Here is a 23,641-nt window from a genome sequence, read left to right on the forward strand (position 1 = left end):
CAGAGAAATGCATAATCATGTGCTCTGTGTTTATGGATTGTAAATAATCATATGTTGAAACTCAAGAGAGTTGCATCAACAGAAGGCATGAAACCTCTGTCATGCAGTGCTGGGGACTGTGCCTGCCATAGCAAAGACTGTTAATTAGTGAAAGCAGAGAAATGAGGGCTTAGAATTTTTTCAGTTCTCGCAGTAAATTTATATCTGTTATTTCAGAAAGTTTTCAAATTGTGAAAGCTTTTTGCAAAAGGCTGTCCAGTGTCTAATAACCCTATAGTCCTGATGTCAGTGCCTACGCAAGCAGGCTTTCTGGTTTACTTTGCACTTCCCCATATACAATGCAAACAGATAGCTAATGACTGGGTAAATACAATGGGGAATGTACTTTGTGCACTGTGTGTTCTGAGCTTGAGTGTTTTGGTCTTTATTTTGTTTGCCTATTTTTATATTCTTTCACAAGCACATTTTGTAATGATGGAATATTACAGAGTTTCTAGTACAGTGCAGAGGAATAACATAAGGCATGTATTGTGTTCAGTGTCTTTAAATCTGAAATCTTTGCCGATGCCAATTATTTTTGGCTTTTATTCTTTTGAACTAATATAGTATGAACAGGGGTTACGTGTAATGATTCATTAGCACAAGAGTGTTCATTTAAAGCAAAAAAAAAAAAAAACCCCAAAACCATACAAAAATGTATCTTTCAGACTTTGGCCTGTTTTCCTTTCTTAACCTTTTAATTTATTTTTTAAATGAAAATCCATGAAAAGTCCAAATACGTGAAAGAAAAGACAGTGAGAGCTGAGGAGGAAGTCATTAGCTGAGAACTATACCCAGTTGTAATATTAAGCCATACGGATTACATTTGTGTCATGTAAGGAATATGATTTTCAAAACCATGAAACAAAGGCATTGCAAGCAAAGTCTTTAAAACCAGTCTGATGTTGGACTTGCTAATACAGCCCAGAATGCCATTACCTGCCCTTGCTGGAAGTGCCTGATGCTACCTGTTGTGCAACTCATTGCCTGACAGGATTTCCAACAGCTTTTGCACAAAGCTGCTTTCCAGCCAGGTGCCTCCAGCTTGCAGTGGTACTCAGAGTGCTTGGGTACTGGGTGCAGGACTTGGTGTTCTCCGTGAGGTGCTTGTAATTCCATTTTTCTGTGTGTTGAGGTGCCTCTGAACAGCTGCTCCACATCCCAGCTTATCAGTCCTTTCCCTGTGTCTTTTTCCCCCCTGTATTTTTGTTATATGTGCTCCATCCTGTCCTGAAGATTGGTAATAAAGCTGTTGGTGAACACAGATCCCTGAGGAGTTAGTCTACTAATCACCTGCCTATTGGATTTTGTTCTGCTGATCAGCACCCTTTGAAACCTGACTGATCCAGACAGTTTTCCACCAATGCTCATTTTTGCAACTTGTGTTTCCCCAGCTTGACTAAAGGAAGGCTCTTGATAGTCTTGCTGAAATCCTGAAATCCCAGTATCTCCCCTTCTCCTCTTGTCCATTATCTTTGACATCTCATATTAAAAGGCAATGAATCTAATCAGGCAAGATTTGCCCTTGTTTAATTAATGCTGACCTTTCCCAAACAACTTTTGCTCTTTGTGGCATTGATGCCACATGGTGGTCCTGGACATGGAATCGAGAATGATTTGCTGTATCTTTCTAGAAACTTGGTATTAGGCAGACTGGTTTACAGCTGTAGATTCACATTTCTGTAGGTCCTCCTTGCCCTGCCTAAAAATGTGAATTAATTATGTTGCTTTGCAGATCAAATCCATAATCTGTCAGATTCCTACAATCATACAGGATTTGAGGAAGAAATCAACTTTTATAAATCTTTCTGGGGTACCAGGGAGTCCCTCTAAGCAAAAACCCCAACCCTGTGTCAACCACATGATTTAGTTGGAAGGTCGTGCTGGGTTTTGTTTATACAGTACCCAGTGGCCTGAACAGAATGAATTGGCAGAAGAGCTTGGGCTAGTCTATTCTTACATAACTAATTTTCCTAATTAATTTAGAATATTATGGTAGAAATAAAAGAAAAACTAATGTTAGCATTTCTGAAAAAACTCATAGCAGCTCAATGCCTGGCAGTTACTGTGTCAGTGTGAAAAGCTGCAGTGACCATACGAGACTAGAATGATTCTGCTATGTATTAACATCTTTCACTACCTAAATTACCTCTCATCTAGTCTGTCAAGCCCAGTCACCATCAAACAGGTCAATTTGGGTTTTCTTTGAACATTTTCTTGACATACTTTAAGGTTCAAACAGTGACACTTTGAGATAATTGGAAAAGATAAGCTGAATTAATTTTTTATTATTTTTGAAGGAAGGAAGGTATTTATTTTGGAAGTCTGGTAGGCTTTATATCATGCAGAGTTGCATGGTTTTCAGCATGAAATTTCTCTGAAGTTTTGTTTTGTTTTTTTCTGCACTACATTCCTTTGCAACAGCTGGAATTGGGCTCAAAAAGTAGGCCAATGGAACAGTGCTCAGAAGGAAAACTGAAAAATTTTCTCTCCTAGATTCCTGGCTTGTATATTGATGGCTGATTTAGATAAAAAGGGACTTTAGTGTAGAAAGTTTGGGAACCCCTGATGTGTTTGTGTGGGAAAAATTAGCAAGAAAAGCAGCAGAGCATTGGAGCATGGGTGTCCAGCTCTTATCTAGGATTGTTTGAACATATTTCTTGTGATCCTGATGCTAGATAAGCTTTGACTGCTGTTGACAAGTGGATTTTACTTTACCTTTTACTTCTTGGTGTCAGATAGTTTCTGTAAAATTTTAGTGTATGAGTCCATTTTATCTTCGGGATTACTCAAAACTATCTGTGTGGACCAGCGTGGTTCTGTATGGGGCAGTGGACTGGATGTTCTGGAGCACACCATCAAGTTATATGACCCTGTTCTATAATTAAAGATTATTTTAAATTTTTTCTTACTCTCTCTTTTTAGTGTACCTTTCTTATTTTCATTTTTGCCTTTTCACATCTTCAGCACTGTTCAGTTATTTTAGCAGCTCTTTCAAATATTTCTGGAAGGAAAGCAATCATATGGTCTCGTTTACAAGAAAATATTTTAAAATTATCTAAGGAGAACCTGTAATGGTAAACTGATTTGTTTTTAACTCAGGGTGTAAAAATAATTAGAGAAGCATTTTGAAGTTGCAAGTAAACCTTTTATTATCTTAAGATGCATTGCAGAGTAAGCAAGGACACTCTAAGGGATTTTGCAGAATGCAGCACAAAGTCTTTCCAGAAGTTGCAAAGGTGCAGTGACTTAGAATGCAGGGGACATTCCCTAAACCTTGGCAGTATTGGCAAGTAACTAATTGATCTTGCTGAGACTTCTGCTCTAGGTGGGTACTCATCAACAAATATTGTGTAGTTGTATTGAATTACTGCTTAACTGAGCTCCACTGCTCATGTAATTTACCTCCACTTGGCATCAGTGCAATCAGTAAAAATCTCAGCAACTGAAAGTAAGTTCTTTAAACTTCGAGTTGTTATATAAACTTGCTAGCTTCACTTACAGTTGATAGCAACATATGATCTTTGTAACTCAGAGATGTATTCATTGGTATCTGTTTATTTTGCATTACTTAAAGATTGTTTGATAACAGTCAAAGAAAATGTTGAATTTATTACATGTGTGACTATTTTATATTCTTACGCTGCATATATTTATGCTTAACTGGGAACGTTCTCCAAAGGCAAACGTGCTGCTTCTGTAATTGAATATTAACAAGTAGTTTACATTGTATTGTGCATAGATAATTTCTTAATGCAAACTACTTTGTCAGACATAGTTTTAATTGATTAAGGTCAGATTTTTATCTATTGTTTTAATAGGAGATGAAACAGGATTTTACACAGAAGAGCTGACCCTTCCCTAAAACCAACTGACATATGCAGAGGGTTTTTAATCTCTGCTGTATCTTATGTTTGGTGCTACGTTAGGATGCTTGACTTAAATGAAGTTAGAGAGAAGTTCCACTCTTAGATGGAGTAATAACAGACAGCTGAACTAAACAGAACAAACTGCATAATTTACAATAAGACAATTTATGAATTCCATGTCTGGTAAGAATTGCATGCTGAAAACCCCTAATTTTGAGTAAGGAGTACTTACATTGTCTCTTCAGACAATTCATAAACATTCATAAGACAGCACATTGTTTCCAGGAGTACTTGTTCAGTTTCATTGTTTAAAGGAGATATGTTAATAAATTATTTGTGATTAGTACTGGAAGACACTAAGATTTGTCTATTCAGAATCAAATAATTTATCTCCAGATAAATGATACTTTACCAAGAAAAGGAAGACCATTTTGCTTTTTCAAAGAACAGTTGTTTATTTATGATAATTCAGTGTTTCTAGTAAGATAAAAACTGCATTTAGGACTGAGATTAATGTTCTTATCTCTGAGGACATGGTGTAGAGATTAGCTTTAAAATGCAGAGGCAATTAAGAATTTCACACTGAGGACAGTATCTAATAGCTGTGTATGCAGCCCTCTGAGCTGGAAGGCAGGGAGAGGGACCTGAATGAAGATCCCATAATCCAAGGGAAATGGTCAGTGACCTCCTACACCACATAGATATGTGCAAATTTATGGATCTGGATGGGATCCACCCAAGGTATTGGGGGAACTGATGAAAGTGATCACCTTGTTGCTCTCTACAACTACCTATAAGGAGGTTGTAACCTGAGGGTTGGTCTCTTCTCCCATGTGACAAGAAGTAGGACAAGAGGAAATGGCTCAAGCTGCACCAGGGAAGGGTTAGGTTGAATATTAGGAAACATTTTTTCACAGAAGGATTGTCAAGCATTGGAACAGGCTGCCCAGGAAAGTGGTGAAATCATCATCCCTGGAGGTATCTAAAAACGTGGCAAACTGGGATATGGTTTAGAGGGGGACCTGGCAATGCTACATTAATGGTTGGACTCAATGATCTTAGAGGTCTTTTCCAACCTTATAAATTCTATGATTGTCTGGGCCTATTAATAAAATGTAAGTGAAGCAGAAGGACCAGCTTCCCTTGAAATACATTTGAATATCTCTACATAGCTCTAGATTGCTATAAAATAAGGATTCACATTTAAAAATCTCATTGAGGGAAAATGTGTGAATAAGTATTTATGGTACCATAACCCAACCAAAATTACTATTTAAGTTACCGTAGCATTTTTAATAAAGATCCTGCATGATCTAGCAAGAGATAGTTTCCCAAGTACCCAGAGGCCTTAGTTTTATATGCCTAAAGCTCACCAGATTGTAGAAGTGTCTTTTAATGGTGTCTGTGAAAATAAAGAAATGAAGGCTAAAGATATACCTCTTTTTCTGAAGACAAGTGCAAAAACAGCCTCTTACTCTGTAATAGCAAATATTCAGTGCTAAGTTTGTAAATGATATCAAACTAAATTTTCAAATCCCATCCTTAAATTATTCTTAAAACATGGGTAGTTTACCCTTTTAGACATTACAACAAATATAAAGAGTAAGCAGTAGTGTTATCCACAATGCAGCTGAGGATTTAAAGTTTTTTAAAATGACTTAAGTAATTGTTCTCTCAGATATTAAAATGCAAAGAAACTGAAATAGGTCTGTCAAAAAACTGACTTGTTTAGTGTAGTGCTGTAGACAAAATGACACTTTAACAAGTGAAAGGAAACAGAAATTCCTACAAAATTTTAAGTATTAGTAAGAAATGTGACTAACAAGACTAACAACATGAGCTTTATCAGTGTGGTGTGCTTGCTCAATGCTGAAGTTTTCAAATATCCTGAAACAGTGAGAAATTTGGATTTTTGTGCAAAGCAATTCTCTAATTTTAATTCTCTCGATAATAGTACTGGAAAGTTTTGGAGTTCACAATAGAGTCCAAAAGGAGGATGGAGTTAAGGGGATTTCAGAGTGTTTGCAAAGTTCAGAATTCATAAAGAGGAGGGGATACAGAATCAAGACTATAGTCTTTAAAATGACAGATAACATTAATTCTAGAGGACAAGCATATGAAGCACAATGAAATAAGTGTCATTGAAGCTGTGATATAAAACTGGCATTACCCTTGACTTACTATCTTTAATAATTGTACAGACTTGAGAGGATTGCATACATTAAAATATTCACAAATTTTATTTTAAAATGCAAGAGGACTATATCAGGGAAATATATTCTGTTGTTGAAAGATACTCTTCCATGTCACTCAAATTTTTCCACAAATATTTTGTTATGGAGATTTGTTGCATATGGTTGTAATTATTTTGACACTTTCCTGGACTTTCAGGGTTTCTTTTCTTCATTGTAAACACAATTTCTAGAGAATGAGAATAAGATTAAGAATAAAACACACTTAATTGAAACTTTAAAGGCTGTTCTTAGGTATTTTACTCAGGTTCATAAGATCCACATTGCTACGTGGATGCCAGATTTTCCACGTGAGCACATTTTACTATTCAGAAGACTTAGGAATGACCTCCTGCATATGAATTTTTGAAAAACCTGATGTTTGCAATAATTTGCTCTGAAATGCCATTGGTGTTTTGATTTTATCATGTGCTGTAACCTCTAACTACTCAGTTGGTTGGAAAAGCTGATTCAGACTTAGCATTGCAAAGTGTTTGATCCGATTGGAACCGCTGATGGTTTTATTTCTGAAGCTGGGAAATGGTGAGTGACCCATTACTCATTTTTCTCCTTCAAATCTTCACCCTTGAGTATTAAGGAGGGAAAATTCTTTCTCAGCTCAGAAATGCTTAGCATTTATAATAAGAGAGTTGAAAATTAGGATTTTCAGCTGCAGAACGTGGGTATCTATGTTTTAAACTGAGGGAGGCCATTAAATTAAGAGTCATTAATTCCAAATAGATGCACTTCATCTAGGCTCTGAGTGATGCCATAAAATGGTGAAGTTGTGGAGCCAGAGAAAAGATTTGATCTTTCATATAAGACAAATATATCAGGTATGTCAATTATATGAGATGAGCAGATAACCATGCTGCTAGGTGAGTGTGTTACAATGTTACAAGCTGTTGAGCATTTCCCCACCACAGAGTATTTTTATAGTTTCCTTTTAACCCTGGAGGGCTTTTTGGCATATGGTAGATTTTAGTAGTGGTTCTTTGCCATTCTTTGGCTGGGTAGTTTTTAGGTATTCCTCGGTGACTCTTGATTTAGACATGCTCTATGGTGTCATCTACCAGCATGATTTATTGCACCGTGTGAAAAATAAAGGTTCACTATATAGGCAACCATCAGGATGACCAGGGCTCACAGTAATTGTGTACTCTGGATGCAGTTTTATATGTTCTTTATGGCTCAGTTACGTTAAATTTAGTGGTGATAACTCTGTAAAGGGAACTTAATTTTTGCTTTAATTGTTGCTTGACTGGACATTTGTCTGGGGCAGGGTAAATTGAGGGATAAGGAAGTTTTGGTGCCATAAGCTCCCTTTGCAGGTCACATGGAATGCCCGGGGTCTGCCCCATGGGGGCCTCTCTTCTCCTCAAACTATGAGCAGGTTTTGGGCAACTGGCTTAAGGCAGATGCTGGCTCTAAAATAGCCAGTTGAGGTTAGAAACTGCCCGCTCTATTGGATTGATTTCAGACATTTTGTTGACAAAACAATTTAAAATTAAATATTTTACTGTCCAAATGCATCTTGAAGTTCTTTCTGGTAATATTCGGCTGTGGTTGATGCCTTTTTCCTCTGGGTAGTACAGTAAAACAAATTTATTCAGTGGCTTCTGAATAACAAAACCTGCTTTTAGGTGTCTTAAACCTGCCACACCTGGGTATTCAGTGTTTGCTTTGTGATTTAAGGGACTGAATTGTACTGCCCAAGGTTGGAGAGCGATCATCATGCCATCCCTGCCTGCTCAGCAGAGGGCAGGGCTCTGTCCCCCCCCTGGAGATCCCCCCTAACTTTGGGGGCTTCACCCTGAGGAGCTTTGCCAGTCACTGCAGTGGTGCACTTATGTCTTGAAATGTGTCCTGAGGGAAGTGGAAGTTTTGGATCTGGAAGTTGCCTGGAGAATTTGCAGGTGTTTGGCACTTGAATTCAGAAATAAAAGTGGAAGAGAGCCCACAGAATTGATTTTATTGAGTGGAACAGATGGCTTTTCTCAGGGCCCGCTTCCAGAGCAGCGGTTGAAGCAGAACTGGTCACTGTCTTCGAATTAATTGAATTACAATAAGTATAAAGCAAAATCAGTGGTTTTAGCTCTTCAAGTTTCTGACCAGATACTGCAGAAATGTGAATATTTGATGGCATGGATGCCTATCTTCCTATATAGCCAAAGTACCCAGGGAGCTGAACTGGAGTCTTTGCCTGAGGGCATGAAAAAATGAAAAAGAGTTGTTTCAAAAATGAAATCTTTCTTGCTTTTAGTCCGCAATGTAGTGGGCTATAACATATTCGAGCAGTAAAATACGTAAAAGTTAGAGAGTTTAGTGCCTTAGCATCTTTTGTGCTGTTTCTTTCACAAAAAATTTAGACTTAACCCTTTGTATTATTTATTGCTGTCACCTCTGTCTGACTGAAATCTGAGTTTTAAGTAAACATGGGAGAGCATTTCACAACTCACAGGGCTGGAATCGTTAATGTCTATGCAACTCTGGTTTTTTATTTGACAGTTCTGAGCCAGTTATTTTGTTTACATTGTGGAAAGAATTCAGAATGGTGATTAGTGAAAGTATTAATGAAAGAATTTAGTGTGCTTATCTATATAAATATTAGTAACAATTATCAAGTATATACCAGAGAAAATTTGTGGGTTTGTTTTTGCTTCAGTAATACAGTATATTTCTTTGCATACTTTGTTACTAAAAAATAATGATTACCTCTGATTTTCTTTATGCATACCCCAAGCATATTTTCAAATTATCACAGATTTAAATAAGTATTTTTAAAGCTTTGTTTTCTATAAACACAGCATAAGATGATTGCAATCTTAGTTAATTGCTTCCATGTACTCTAGTTTAGAGTAGCACTGCAGCTTTAAAATCTGAAAGTCATTCTCATGCTGATTTAATAGCATTAAATTTAACAGTGCGTTATGGAACATACATTCAGAACTTAAAGATGGTACTGTTATTTTAAATAATTCTTCCTGTACTAAATTGATATGTTTATCATTTATTACTTTTAAAAAAAAAATACTCAATTTAATTCTAAAGATCAGAAAAATGTTGACCATATTAGTAATTGTCCTTCAGAAAAAAATCCCTAACTTTTGATTTAAAAAACCCACTGATTGATACACTGTAAACCTTAAAAATTAGGTTTCTATACCTTAAAAATAATTATTTTATGGTATGTGAAACTCTGTATATTTTTTTACACGTTAACTGTTTTATATAACATATGACTAAAGGAAAAATTATTCTTTCTTCAGCTGTTCATAGGTTTTATAATCAAACCCAGGTTTAAGTAATACAGTAGAAACTTACAGGGGCTACATTTGTATTTTTGCCAAATAATGTAATTAATTCATTGCAAAATACATTAGAGTATAATATAATTCTACAATGCACGAACTTTAAAATTAAGTGCAGTCATCTTAATTTAAAAGAATTTACTGTATGTGAATAGTCTGCTAGCTGAATTTGAAACACAAGTTTAGTTCCATGTGCTTTATAATCTGATCTCAGTGTACAAAATCTTTGAAGCAGTATAAACATATGTGTAAATGAATTGTTTTAACATTCAATTTTTATTATATAATTTCTCTGAATCATGAAACCTCAGACCTAAGATGTTCCATCAGGGAGGCAGAAATACTGGTAACAGTGATATCCAAAAAGCATACAAGAAATAGTTGATTAAGCCAAAGACAACTCACGTGGTGTTCACGCAAAAACTTGAAAGGGGAAAAAAAGGGCAGAAAACCCCACTCCTTAAATCCAGCATTTTAATGTGAAAGCTCCATGCTTTTGTTGGACTGCTGAGATGGATGAATTGTATTTTAGCATTGGCTGCTGCTCTAAATACAGTCAAACTCATACTGTTCAGCATTGCCACAGGAAATAAAAGTTATCTGCGGGCCCAAGTTTCAGTAATTAAATCCTGGAAGGCCCCTTGGGTGGCTAGCATTGACTGGTGTTATTCCAGAGAAACAAGCATTGCAATTCATTTATGAAATATTCAAGTAGAAATATGATGTATCTGTCCCTTTGCCTAACATAGTTTCAATATTTTTCTTCAAGATGAACTGTAAAAGATGTTCAGACTCTTACAATTGAATACATCTGTAAGTCATGGTTAGATACAAGACATGAATGGTAGGAGAAGACAGATGAAAGTTGCTGAGGACGTGGAGGAGGAATAACCAATTCCACTGGGGCTGCTAATATTTAGTCCCTGCCAATCTGTTATTTCAATCAAGCACTGAAGCTAATTACATGCAACACTTCTATTCTTTAGCAAAAAAAAAAAAAAAATAAAGTGCCTCTATTTTAAGACTGACCATGATCTTTTTGGCAAAGTACTGTTCTGTCAGAAAATGCCAATGTCAAATCTTTTTGCCAGTTTTGGCAGCAGGTTTTTCAGGGAATCCTAGTTCTGTCTTTCCAGGTGGAATTTCTGACAAACTTGGGGTTCTTGGTTGAAAGTTTGAGCTTCTTCCCTGGACTGTTTGCTGTTTTGTGTTCATGTCCGTTGGATAAAATGCTTATGTGAGGAGCAGGAGGGGTGGGGAGCTGCCGTCCCTGAGATGAGCACCCTGGCCATGGGCAGAAGTGCCCTACTTGAGCTGCCTTCTTTCCTGCTCAGTGGCACTGTGACTTTTGAGGTACCATGAAGAAAATGCCCCTATTTCCAGTTTTACCCCTCTCTGTGGTTACTTATTATTCATGGGAGTACTTAAAAAATTACACTGTTGTTTGCTTACTTTTATTTGCTTGTTGTACAATAGCTTCAGATACCTTACTTGGGGATTAGGTTCCAAACATCAGATTCTTGCTGTTTTGGCCACCACCTTAAATTAAGAATGCTGTTTGACTGAGAATAAGAAATACTGAGTGCAAGAAGCTAACATTGAATATCGTGTATTGTAGGTGTCACAATACACATTCTGTGTATGGTAGGTGTCAAGTTCAAGTCTACATATGCATATGTCTGCGTCAACCACAATATATATTGATATTGATGGAATTAATATGATTATGTGCTAATAAATATATTGATGGGCTTATGCTTTATTCTGTCCCAAAGGGCAGAAGTGGAAGAAGACAAAATGTCTCTGAAATATGAGTTGTAACACCATGTGTTGCTATTTGTTGAGTTAGAAAATTGTTCACATTTATTCAGAATGCCTCCGGTAAGCAGTTTATCTAGAGAATGTATTGAAAATGTTTCAGATCTATAAGGAACCTGCTAAGTAGTACAGAGGAAGCAATTCACTGTTATTCAAAAATCAAATTACATCGTCAATGTTGCATTACCAAGACAATTTTAGCAGCTTTTCTTAGAGAGGAATCCTACTTGTTAAACCAAAATTTGGAAATCTACTTTCCTCTGAAGCAGAATCCTCTAATTATTGTGTATTCAATCACTGTCTATATTCAGAATACTAAGAAAAGGATTTCTTAGATAAATAAATTTGATGGGATTATGGGAATAAATGTGGATGTTACCATCTTTGCACAAGTTATAAAGATACATTTACTGTTCTTTAAGAATAGAAATTGTTATTAAACTTTGAATAGGCAGATCTGAACTTACCCCATTTTCATATGGAGTTTTGAGCTAGTGGACAGACACACGTGGTTCTGAATACTATATGTGACATTATATATGGATTTAGAAGTTTCAGAAGCCAATGGGTCTGCCCAAATTATAGGAGCAACTTCAGAAGTCACTTAATGAATGGCATTTTTTTTCCTTTTATAAGTTTGATTACCTGTAATCTTCATTCACCTGTAAAGCTGAATTCCAGGTAGTTGAGAAACTTGAGAAATCTGAAAACTTTCACTATATGTGTACTGACAATATATGTTGTCCTGTGTTTTATGTCCATAAAGACTTTATGACATTTGACAGTGGATCAGGACTTAAAAGAGAGGGAAATATGGATTGATTTTTCAAGTATCATTGTGTCTTTCACTGCTATTGATGGACACTCTTGCTGGTTACTACGGATTTTTTAGTGGTCTACCTTCTGCAGTAATTCCATTAAACTGTGAACATTTATCTCGTCTCTGTGACTGCCTGTGTAAAGACAGCCCCTGCAATGAGGTGGCATGGATTTAATTTTTTCTAAATAATTACTCAGTTGGGATTGATCTGAAAATTGCATCTCTAATCTATGCACTACAGGCTTCCTTTATAGTCAATGAGGATTAATATCTTCAAAGGATGGTAAATTTCATTTTATAGTAAATATCCCTATGGAGAGATTTAAAACTTTTTAGCAGTGCCTGAGAACTAGAGATCCTATTGATTACCTCCTAAAATTGTCTCCCTTACAAGAACATAAATAGCTTGACTTGATTTTTAATGATAACAAGCTAATGAATTGCACACAACTGCCTGCCCCCTAAGTGATTCTTTGGTTGGGAGGAAATCAGAAAGAAAGAAGTCTTGAAAACTGCTGTAATAATTTAGAAAACTTTTATCAAATAATTAAGAAAACTTCCAAAAGATGTTTGAATGAAGGAAACCATTGTATTCAATAAGAAAACTGCAAAGCAGCAACTTGAATTTCAGCATACTGTGGTCACTGTGCTACAGTAAGTCTCAGCCCTCGATTTGTTTGGTCACTGGGTCTTCTAGGCTGAAGTTGTTTATTAACCACTACAAGCTAAGGTTTTCTTTCTCTGTATAATTTGTGGTGATCACTGAATTAAGTAGAAATGCCTTGAAAAATTATATACTGTTCAGAGAAAGATGCTTAAGCCTCTATTGTTGTGCAGCCTTCAACGTAATACTGATTTTACAGTGGATAGGAAACTATGAAGCCAACAAACCCCATAATTTCTGGAGTATCCCTGAATTCATAGCAGAAACAAACTAGGAAAATAATGTTACGTGTGTACTTTATTTCATTATTTTTTTAAAGTCAGCCACAAAATAAGAAATTTGAGAACATTTCTTGTCTTGATCAAGAAAAAGTGCAATGCCAAACACTTAAATTGGATCTTTAGCAATCTAAACCCCTATCAGCAGTGTCTGCATGTTTCATTCTTACAGTTGTTGGCAGGATAGGTTGACTGTATTCCTACCATCTGACGAGTGAAAAATCTCAACAAATACAGTGAGAAAAGCCCCATAATAACCTCTGTACTGGCTGGATTTTTCTGAGTTTTCAGTCTTGACAGCTAATAATTCCCTTCTAAAAGCTGAAGTAATAATTTTCTTCTGTTGTGCTCTGATAAAAATGTTGTCAGCCTGATGTTTTCAAAACTTAATTTGTCAGTGGATTTGTTGGGCTTCATACAGTTAGTATAGATTGTGCCAGATTAACCTGACAGATTAGATCCTGACTTTACAAAATCTTGTCAGTACAAGAACTGCAAGGTATATATGGGGATTGTAGCATGGTGGGCTCTCAAAAATATTAGCAAGTTGTAAAGAGTAGCTTTTTTGAAGACTTTTAGATCTTCACACTCTTGTAGTTTCTTAGTTACAAACCCCAGAATTTTTAAGTCACAAAGTCAGTCTATGACTGATATAATAAAAATTGGAATCCTATAATGAACCTGGCTGGTATTGAGGGTCACAGAAACAGTTTCTACATGGCTAGGAACTACTAATTTTTTTTTTTTTAGCACAAGGTTATAGATGATTAGTTGGGTGAAAGAGGAAGAGCTGGTGTATCAGTTACCTTCAGCTCAGTTGTGTGTCCTGCAGTTGGATAAAATGTGTGTTTGGAGAGGCCATTATGGTAGAAATAATAAATACTTATTTTGTTGTAGAAGACAATGGTGTGGTGAACTGTTTTTTTAAAAAGAAGTATTGAAATCAGATGATGTGAGCAAGGAGTTGTTAGGGTCATCAGAAGCTGTGTAGAGTCTGCTCTATGAAAATAGCTTAACAGTGTCTCTCTCCCTTCTTGCCTTCAATCTCTGTGATTGCAGGAGGCTAGAGTTTATGCTCCTGTACAATCACAGGGTACTGGATACTGGATGAAACCAGAAGCCCAATGTACTTAAAGTGTTATGTTAAAAATTGAAAAATAATCTGACATAGGGAACACTAATTCTCAAACAATCCTGCATTAGTATAATACTAGTGTTTTTTTTATTTTTTCTCAGGGCAGATGTAAGGTAAGTTTGCAGTTTAATAATTAGCTTAATAAAATCAGACCATGTAAATAGTAAATTAAAGTCCATTTGTACTATAGTTCTGGTTTATATTTATGATATTCTGATTTTATGTATTATGCTATTGAATGAAATTTGTTAGAGATATCTAGGCCTCATGATGGATCGAGTTCTGCAAAAATTTTAGTTCATGAATAAAGTAAGAATTTCTCTTGTTATTTCTATGAAGGAATTTTCATTTTTTTTTTTACTGTTTAGCAGACACATAGAAAAATCTCAGTTTAAAATCTATTGTAATTTTCCTTTTGGAATATTACCAGTAGCTTAGTTTTACATTTCATTCATGGCAGTTTTATGTTGAGTGCTAACTGAAGTGGAAAAGAAGAAAATTATGAGAGGCACTTCACAGTAGCTAGGGCAGCTGTGTAGGTATTTTACTTTGTTTCTTCATTAAGAAATTTCAGTGTACAATTGATAACATTGGTGGAAGACATGGATTAGGTTATATAAAAGATTTATAGTTTTGAGTTAAAAGCAGTATATTCAGTAGTGGGGTGAAAATTAAAGTTGTGTAAATGATTTCGTATAAAAGTAAAGTTCACATAACCATTTTAAGTATGGAATTTATTTAAATTATCAGTTCTAAAATATAGACAGTGTTAAATCTTTGGGCCTAATCCAATGAAAACTCCTGTAAATATACATTTGAGAACTACTGTTATGTTTCTCTGTTGTGTAAAAATAATTCATTCTGTTATCCATATTTCTGTGTGTGTAATATTGCTGAATATGTCGCAGGTCCCACGCATTTGTTTTTATACATGCATTTCATCGACTCTTCAAAATCAGGACAATAATTTTGAACTGTTTGTTCTGGCATAAAAGAAACTCAAAATTTCATAGCCTCTGAAATATGTTATTCTTCGTCTTCATTTTTGGACAAGTTTTTAAATTAAGAGATGTCATGCTAGCTGTTTATGGTCTTATTAAACATTTTAAAATAAAAGAGTTTCATTTACAGCCCATTTCTTGGTCTTTTGTAATAGAGTTGCATTGACTATTTATAGCTGCAAAAATTAATGAAGTATTGATTTCTTATTTTCTTAGAGCTCTTGTTTTTGTTTGTTTTGTTGGCAGCTTTCATTGCACTGGAATATCAATGTAGCCTGTTTGAATAGTAATTTAGGAAATGAAGTGTAGAATGATCAAAACTATAAAAAAATGCATCTCTCTAAGAAAGAAGAAAAGCTAATTACTGTAAAAAGTTTGGTAAAATAATTATTTCATGCGTTTCAGGTTAGCCCCTACGTAAAACCTCAGCCACCAATATAATTAATTTAGTGTTTCTGAGTACTTTTTTGCATAAACCTTTATATTAAAACCTCATTGCTTTTTCTCCAACTTTTAACACTTTTTCTGTAGAATAAAAATTAAATCTCTATTCTCAACAGTCAGATTTCTTAATTATTAATTTTGCCTTTAAATGAGAGAATATTTAGTATTCACTTGAAGCTTTTCACTAGAATTCTTCTGCCTGAGGGCTTGAACCATCAAGCAGCTTCTGGTAAATTAAATTTGTAAGTAAAATAATGGCTTGGTTTAAATAATACACTGTGAAATTCCTTTTATCTTTGTGTCAAGTGATCTAATGATCGCCTGCACTCTGAGCCCGTTTTGCAAAGGTGTAAAAAATTCTGGGAAGATATTAAGGAAAACCCTCATCTTTTCATAGGAGGACAGGATAGTTCCTTTGTCCTTGTGTCTCCCTGGCTGCCTAGCCAAGCTGTGGGTTTGCCCTGGGGAAGGACTTGGTGAGTCACAGTGGCAGCATTATTCTCACTACACTGTCCCAAAATGCAAATGCTTCAACATAAAAAGTGAAATGTGTTGGTTTAAATTGTTTAGTAACACCAGCTGAAATTGCTTTTCCTTTGAAGTTCATTAGTGTGTGTTGAGCGAAATGCTTCTATGAGAATTTTACTGTGCCAGATACGCAGACTGACAAGGCTGTCTTTGCAAGAATCACTCAGCTGCCTCAACAGCTGTAAAAATAAAAATACCACTCACTCACTATTAAAACTCTTAGCAGCAAATCCTTCCAGTCACTTTTGGCATGCTGAGCTTAACCAGAAGATGTTTTTACGAAATACTTAAATAAGTAATTAGAATGGTAGGTGATAAATGATGATTGAAAAGTATAAAGTCTGATTATATTGGTAGCATATTTCTAGCTTTGTTATTAAAAGGTAGGAAGTAATTAGAAGTAAGCTAATCTTTGCTTAAAAGCCTAACAAATATTTGTTGTGCAGAGCAACTGCTCATTCATGCAGAAAAATGACCTGTGATCTACAAACATTTTCACGTAAGAATAATTTCATGCAGGCACTTTAGCTCTGTTGATTTTCCTGGGATTATTCAGCCATGTTATTGTACGTGTAGCAGTTTGCAGGATCGTTTACTGAACAGATCACTTAGTAATGCCAAGTAGCTAAATAAAGCAAGAACGTTCAGATACTCATGGGACTGGGAAATCTTTCTAGCTCTGGGGCTTTGGGCATGGTTTTAGAAAATATGTGGGTTCTGGTGCAAATATTTGTAATTGCCACTTAAGAAAGTGCACAGGAAACTTGGAATATCCTATAGAATAACATAATTTGTAGTGACTTTGCTGTAAGGTGGATTGCTGCTGTACAGAGGAACAACTATTTGAATAATTTTGTCATGTTCTGTGTATCTAACATAATTCCCTAGGAAAAAATAGTGTTTCTAGTAATTGTAGCAAAAAGGTGGGAAGTGATTATCTAGTGGATTGCAATTAATTATCAAAAACCTGACTTGCCAAAATACATTCTTATTGTTCACTTAAAGTAGCATATTCCATAACCTGGATATCATTCCACATCCTCTTGAGTGTACCTGTCTTGTGTCATTTATTTTGTGGAGAAGAATTGTGCTGGCTGCTGAATCTCATACCCCAAATAATGCAAATTATACATTTATTAGGAAGAACTTAATTCCTGTCTGTGTGTTCTTCTGAATTGAGTATATTTAATTTCTAGTCCCAGATTCTACCAGAGTCAATTTAAATGGTGTAATATTTGCATACAAAGTCTTTTGCCTTTTTGCATAAAACATAGGATAGGTTGTGAAGAAATAAAAATTACTTTTTAAAAAAATTCCTCCTTGTTGAAAATATAATTATTTGACACACATAAAGTTTTGGGTTTGTTTGGTTTGTGGGTTTTTTTTTGTTTAGTATTATAAATACCTTGGAAATGCAGTGCTGATTTCTTTGTGCAGTTCTGCCAACAAGACAACTCGGCCACTAACCAAGGCTCCAATTCCAACAGCTTCAAGTTAATACTCATGCTATGAATGTTTCTTGGAGTGGTTCTATTGTTAACTTGATAAGGAAAATTTAACAGATTATACCAGTTGTGTATTGTGTTATTAAAGAATGTTCTATTCATTTTTGAAGCTGGCTGAAATTCGAAGGCAGTCTTCCAAGCCTGTATATGAATTGTTTATTTTATGTTATAATACTTTATCTTTTATAGAATAATTTAAACTTACTATATACTGTTTCATGTGATTTATTACTGTAAAGACAGTATTTGCAGTTAATTGCTTTTTAATGGTAACAAGGCAATGAATTACACAGAACAAATTTTTCTCCCCTGAATTTTTCTTCGTTTTATAATTACTGAAGTATTTTGTAAGTAAAAATATGATCTCTTTTGGCAATCACAAAATAAATAATTTCAGCAGCTATTTTTCTGTATTTGCCAAGATATTAGTTCCATAAATTCAAAGAATTGGAAACATATAAAATTGATCATTATTAATCTGTGCTAAGTTATAAATGTATAGTCTTAAAGTGATTTGAAAAGGAGAAAAATATTTGATAGAAGTTAAAAGTTTGCAATGTACGTCTGCAGAGTTCTCTGAGGAAAAATTGTGTCACTTGTTGAAACTATCAGATAAAGATTTATAAAAATATTTTAAGACAAAAATGGCTAAGCTGTTGGAAAAAAAGTTCTAAAGAAAGAATATAGATCTTTCTACGCATATCTCAACTTGAAAATATCTTGTGGGTGCATTGCATAGTACTTATGTAACTCATAGAAGTGACTGTTCATAGGAGTATGACATATTTATGTTGTCAAAGCAAATTATGTTTAAAATGTGTAGCATTTGGTGCTTGCAGCTGTAAAAGAAAGTACTGTACTACAATTGAGAAATGTATGAAAACTGCAGATACTTGACTTTTCTGTTATAAAAAGTACTTTTTTAAAATAAGACATTTTTAAGCAGATACCAAGGAGGAAAACGTTTAATCTTTATTTAGTGTCAGCTTTATTTCATGAAGTCCACGTTTTATAAAGCGGGAATTGATTGGCAACGTCTTTGGAAAGCTTCTTTTGAAAATCTGAGCTATGAGTTAAAAAATTTTATTGTAATTGAGATTGTCGTGTTCATTATTAACCTGTAGTAGGTTTCATCTTATTTTTACAGTAGTAGGTAATTTACAGTTGAAAATCCATATTTGGAAGTAATAGATAATACAGATGCAAGAATCGCCAACACAGTGATCTGAAATAAATTTCCTTAACTGTTTAAACCCCACATTTTAGTTTATGGTAACAGCATAAATAAATCTGAATAAAAATCCAGAACAGAAAGTGAAACTCTGATGCAGTAAGTTTTCCTTCTCAAAAGTTCTTCAATTAAATATGTGTTTTTTAAAATTTTCTAAACTGTAGATGAGATGGCAAAATTCAGAATACTAATTGACAGAACTGACCACGATTTAATTAAAGCTTTGCAACCTGTCACATGAATTCCCAAGTCTAATTTTTTTTACTTATTGTTAGCCAAAAAATGAGTAGTCTTGCGTGAAGAATGTTCCTACGGTTTGCCTTGTGTAATGGACTTTATGTTTAATGTTCTTTTTGTTATAATAGCTCTAATACCAAAATAAATGTCAAGAGTTCTGTCCAACGCTTCATATTCATATTAGCCTTTAATATAAACTTTTTGTTTATCGTCCTTCAGATAGTAAATTCCTGTACAGAAAAAGGAGTTGTGAAATCAGTGGTCTCATGTAGTAGCCACCTGACATTCTAGTAGCTGTTAATTCTTTGGGCTACTTGTAGTGTTGCAAAATAAGAATAGTATGGAAGAGACCCTGAGGACATAAAATGTTGCAGACATAATTTCTTTTTTACGGAAAGCTTTCTCACTTCTACACACAAGTAGAAATGAAAAAAAATTTAAAAAAAAGAATCCTGATTATGGATTTTAATCCATACTAGCTAGAGAGGAAAAATTAAATAAATAAAAAAAATGGAAATAAAGAAAGACTATAATAGGGGGAAAGACTGAGTTTGGATTTGTCTGATATGCTAGCTGTGCATTAAATAGTCTCATTTACCAGTACTTACCAAATGCTTGCATTTGAATGTCTGTTTACTATTACCGTAGAACTGTAGAGATTCCCTTCCGAGGAAGGACAAGCTGGAGGAAAAAAATCTCTTTTAACTATCTTCTGCTTGACCAGATGCCTGAAAGCACTTCCTCCAAACAGCAGATGAGATTGCTTTATTTTCCATACATTGCAGATGGATGAGTAATGTTTTCTTGCAGTAATGCCCAATAATGGAGACTTGTTTTCTTTATTTTATCCATTTTGTGCAGCTGTATGTCTCTATAAATGGCTGCAGTTCTCACTCAAAGAGTTTTTAACTCAGAGCCCTGGTTTAGCAATGAGTACCTGAATCTCTGATAAAAGTAAAGCGTACTTTTAAATTAAGCTAAAATAAACCTGGAGAAAGTTTTCTGTATTAGCATGCTAGGATATTGTAATCTGGGGGAATAGATTGATAGTATGTACAACATACTGGAGAATCAATTTCACATACAATTATGTAACATCAGGCAAGTCCTTGGTTTTAGCTCCTATTCTAAAATCAAGGTGTATGATTGTTTTTAAGTGTTGTGTGTGTGATGCATTTGACTGGTTGCTGTGAATTTCAAGAGCACATTTTTTACTGAGACCTGTGCTCTTAAATTGTTTTGAAGTCTTAATAAGTGTATATTAAGCATCAAATGTTGAAATAGAATTATGTGACCAATTACATGCCTTTATATCCTAATATAATAATGTATTTTCCAGAAACCTTTCAGTTAAAATCAGGCAAATGCAGGAAAATTGGCAAAGGTCTTACTGAATAACTTGGGCCAGAATTTGGCCTCTGCAGTTAGGAAGCAGAGCAAGGTTTGATGTTGTGTTGGATTTTTTTACATTAAGAAAAATTTAGATATATTGAACTAATAGCTATAGCTGTTGCTTTTGTAAACACTTATTTTTCTAACAAAATAATAATTTTTAGTTGAATTTTAGAAGTTATGGATATCCTGCTAATAGAGCATGACTTTTTCGTACAGGTTTTCAAAAGTAAATATTTTATACTGTATCAGAAATCCCATGCCTAATACTTTACTTCCTAAACTATTCAACTTTTTTTTTTTTTTTCTAACATCTTTCCTAGAAAGATACCAGTTTGTTTAAACAGTCTGTCTTCTAGATAGTGGTCTGTGTTGGGTACTTCAAAATGGCACATTGCACTACTGGAAGGTTGTGGGTCTAGAATATACTTGCATGTTTTGGTGTAACGCAACTGACAGGTGGATTGGGCAGTCAGTTTTGGGATGGTCCGAAAACTATTGCCATGTCATTGGTCAGTTACAACGTGGTAGTCAAGGTCTGTTTAGTATCAAAATTACCCTTACCAGCAGGTCTGATCTACAGCATCATGATCTATCTCATGGGCAGATAAAGGATTTATTACACTCTACTTCCCAGGATTTTCAACTAATATGAATCTTTTGCTTTACGAAGAAAAGGGTGCCTGGAAATGGAGCTCAAAAATATTTATTTTGTTTGCATATATATATTATCTCAGACCTCAGATAATTCACTGAGATACAATCACTCAGACTGTGAAGTTTTCTAGGTAAATTAATTCACTATTAAGTGTAAGTGCTACTGTGTGCAATAACACAACTTCTTGGACTTTTTACTTTGGTTCGTTGTCCAGAAAGGTGCACTTCACAATGCTGGAGTTAAAAGGTTATGATCTCAGTGTGTTACCAGTACCTTCTATACTGCCAAATATTGCCATGTATAGAAAGCACAGTAAGTAGACTCAGGCTGCCATGGACTGCAGGGCAATGTGCATTCAAAACACTTCATCAGTCTGAGAAAATACTTAGCACTCGTTTGTAGAAAAGCATAGCTTTTTCACTATTTTCCTTGTGGGCCTGGCAGAAAAGGACCGGCAGATAATACTTCATCTTCCATTTTGCTGAGCCAAGTACAGGGGAAGTTGGCCAGGATTTCTCAGTTGCTGCACTCCATAAAGGAAAGACCAGGAGGAGACATGTTTTATCACTTCATTTGTCTGCTTTGGAAAGCAGATACCTATACTGAAGATATGGGGAGAAAGGGAGCTGATAATTAGCGTCAACATCAGTTTGGTCTGGCCAAGTTATTTCTGCATCTACTTCTCGCAGATTTTTGTGGTACATGCCATCATTCTAGGACTTGAGAGTAAGAAGATGGAAACCCCACTATTTATTTGATTATTAAGGCTGGTAATGTTACATATTTACAAGTTACTTTCAAATTAATGTGGTATTTGTAATATTTTATGCCGTTCTGGGTCAAGTAATAAAACTCTCAGTCATTATCAAGTCTAATTTCCAAGTAGAAGACAAATTGTAAGGGGTTGAGTAGAATATGGACTCAAAGGTTGGAGTTATGCAAATCCACTTAACTTTCATAACTGCTTAATGCTTACACAGAGCCTTAATAATCTAAGAGTTCAAAGAATTTTGAATATGATGTTCCTTTATCTAACAAGTAATAGGCACTCTTAGATTGTATTATTGTTCTCTATGTTTAAAAGTGGCACAGGAAAGAGATTCTTGCTCCTTTGTTCCTTAAATATTTGTTTCTTGGCAGCAGTTGTCTGGATGTATAGTAGATGTACTAAATATAACCTGCCTATGATTTAATGCAGCACACATGTAGAGAATGAAAATAGCATTAATAGAAGTTGTTTTTCTAATAAGGACCTTTGTGCAAGAGGAAGCACTATTCTGGTTGTGACTACTTACTCAGTGATATAAATAGAGCTTTTGAGTTTCCAGGATTGTCAGTCTGGCAATGTTCATTTGACCTCCACTTGTTATGCAAGACTCCTGAAAATAATGTCCTCACTAACATTTGTTCTGTATTTCTGTTAACAGGAGGAATGCTTTTTGAATTTAGAAGCTCCTATTACAAGAGTATGTGGCTATGACACTCCCTTCCCTCACATCTTTGAGCCTTTCTACATCCCAGACAAATGGAAATGCTACGATGCTCTTAGAAAAATGATTAACTACTGAGCAGTAGTACAGGTGAGAAATAAAGATCTTGTTATTTAGGTTACCTGCAAGGGTTCTGACAGGATAACCGCAAGGTTTGGGGCTATTACTGCTTGTTTATTTAGTTTATTTACTACTAGTTTATTTAGTTATTTCTAATAAAAATTGTACCTTATGGCTTTGGGCCTTCAGTCTTAAAGGTGTCTCAAGATTTTTGAGTACTGCCATTGAAATCAGTGTTTAAAATTAATTACCTTGCTTTATCAACCTGAAAAGTAAGTGTCTTGAATCCTGAGAGATGGAAAGAGTATAAAGTGAACGGTGGAAGGAGTACTTAATGGAGAGGATATATTTTCATCTCTATTAGAATACTCAAGATTTACTTCACAAACCACAGTGTTAAATTTTATAATTCTTCCCTCCTCAGGGTTGCCTGTAATCTTGCAAGGTACAAGTAACACCCAATTTGTCCTGAATATTGGCTCTGTACTGTAAACATACACAAACCATTGGAAATACATGAAGCACCTATAGTGTCTTACAGTTCTGTTGAAGTACTAATATTTAATATTTATTATAAAAATATTTTTTCTTTATGGTCTTCTATGTAATTTGATCATGTTTGAAGATTTCTGTTTGCAGAGCACAAAGACTGTGAAGTAATACATATTTCTGTGTCTGTTACTCACAGTCTGTGACATCTTTTGTTTCATTATAATATTATACTAAGTTGCATTTGACTGTGGGATGTGGCTGACCAGGATTTAGAATTGTGCAGTGGGAGAACTTCTGGTGTTTAATGACAACAGTTTAACAGTTAAGAAAATGTGTTAACACAATATATTCTGTGCTTCCTTTAATTGAACAAAAATACAGTCTTTATGGATCTTGTGCATGGGAAATGAAAAGAAGAAAACTACAGAATCTGTAATG

General features: G+C 34.9%; 1 protein-coding gene across 1 annotated transcript in view; it reads left to right on the forward strand.

Moving 5' to 3' along the window:
* The window catches only part of BCKDHB (branched chain keto acid dehydrogenase E1 subunit beta), a 105,920-nt gene extending 83,191 nt beyond the window's left edge, over positions 1-22,729 (forward strand). The window contains exon 10 of the mRNA XM_062488607.1: positions 22,589-22,729. Within this exon, the coding sequence (XP_062344591.1) occupies positions 22,589-22,729 (141 nt within the window). The remainder of the gene's footprint in view (positions 1-22,588) is intronic.
* The last annotated feature ends 912 nt before the right edge of the window (positions 22,730-23,641 follow it).

Source organism: Cinclus cinclus, chromosome 3 (genome assembly GCF_963662255.1).
Source record: "Cinclus cinclus chromosome 3, bCinCin1.1, whole genome shotgun sequence".
NCBI lineage: Eukaryota > Metazoa > Chordata > Aves > Passeriformes > Cinclidae > Cinclus > Cinclus cinclus.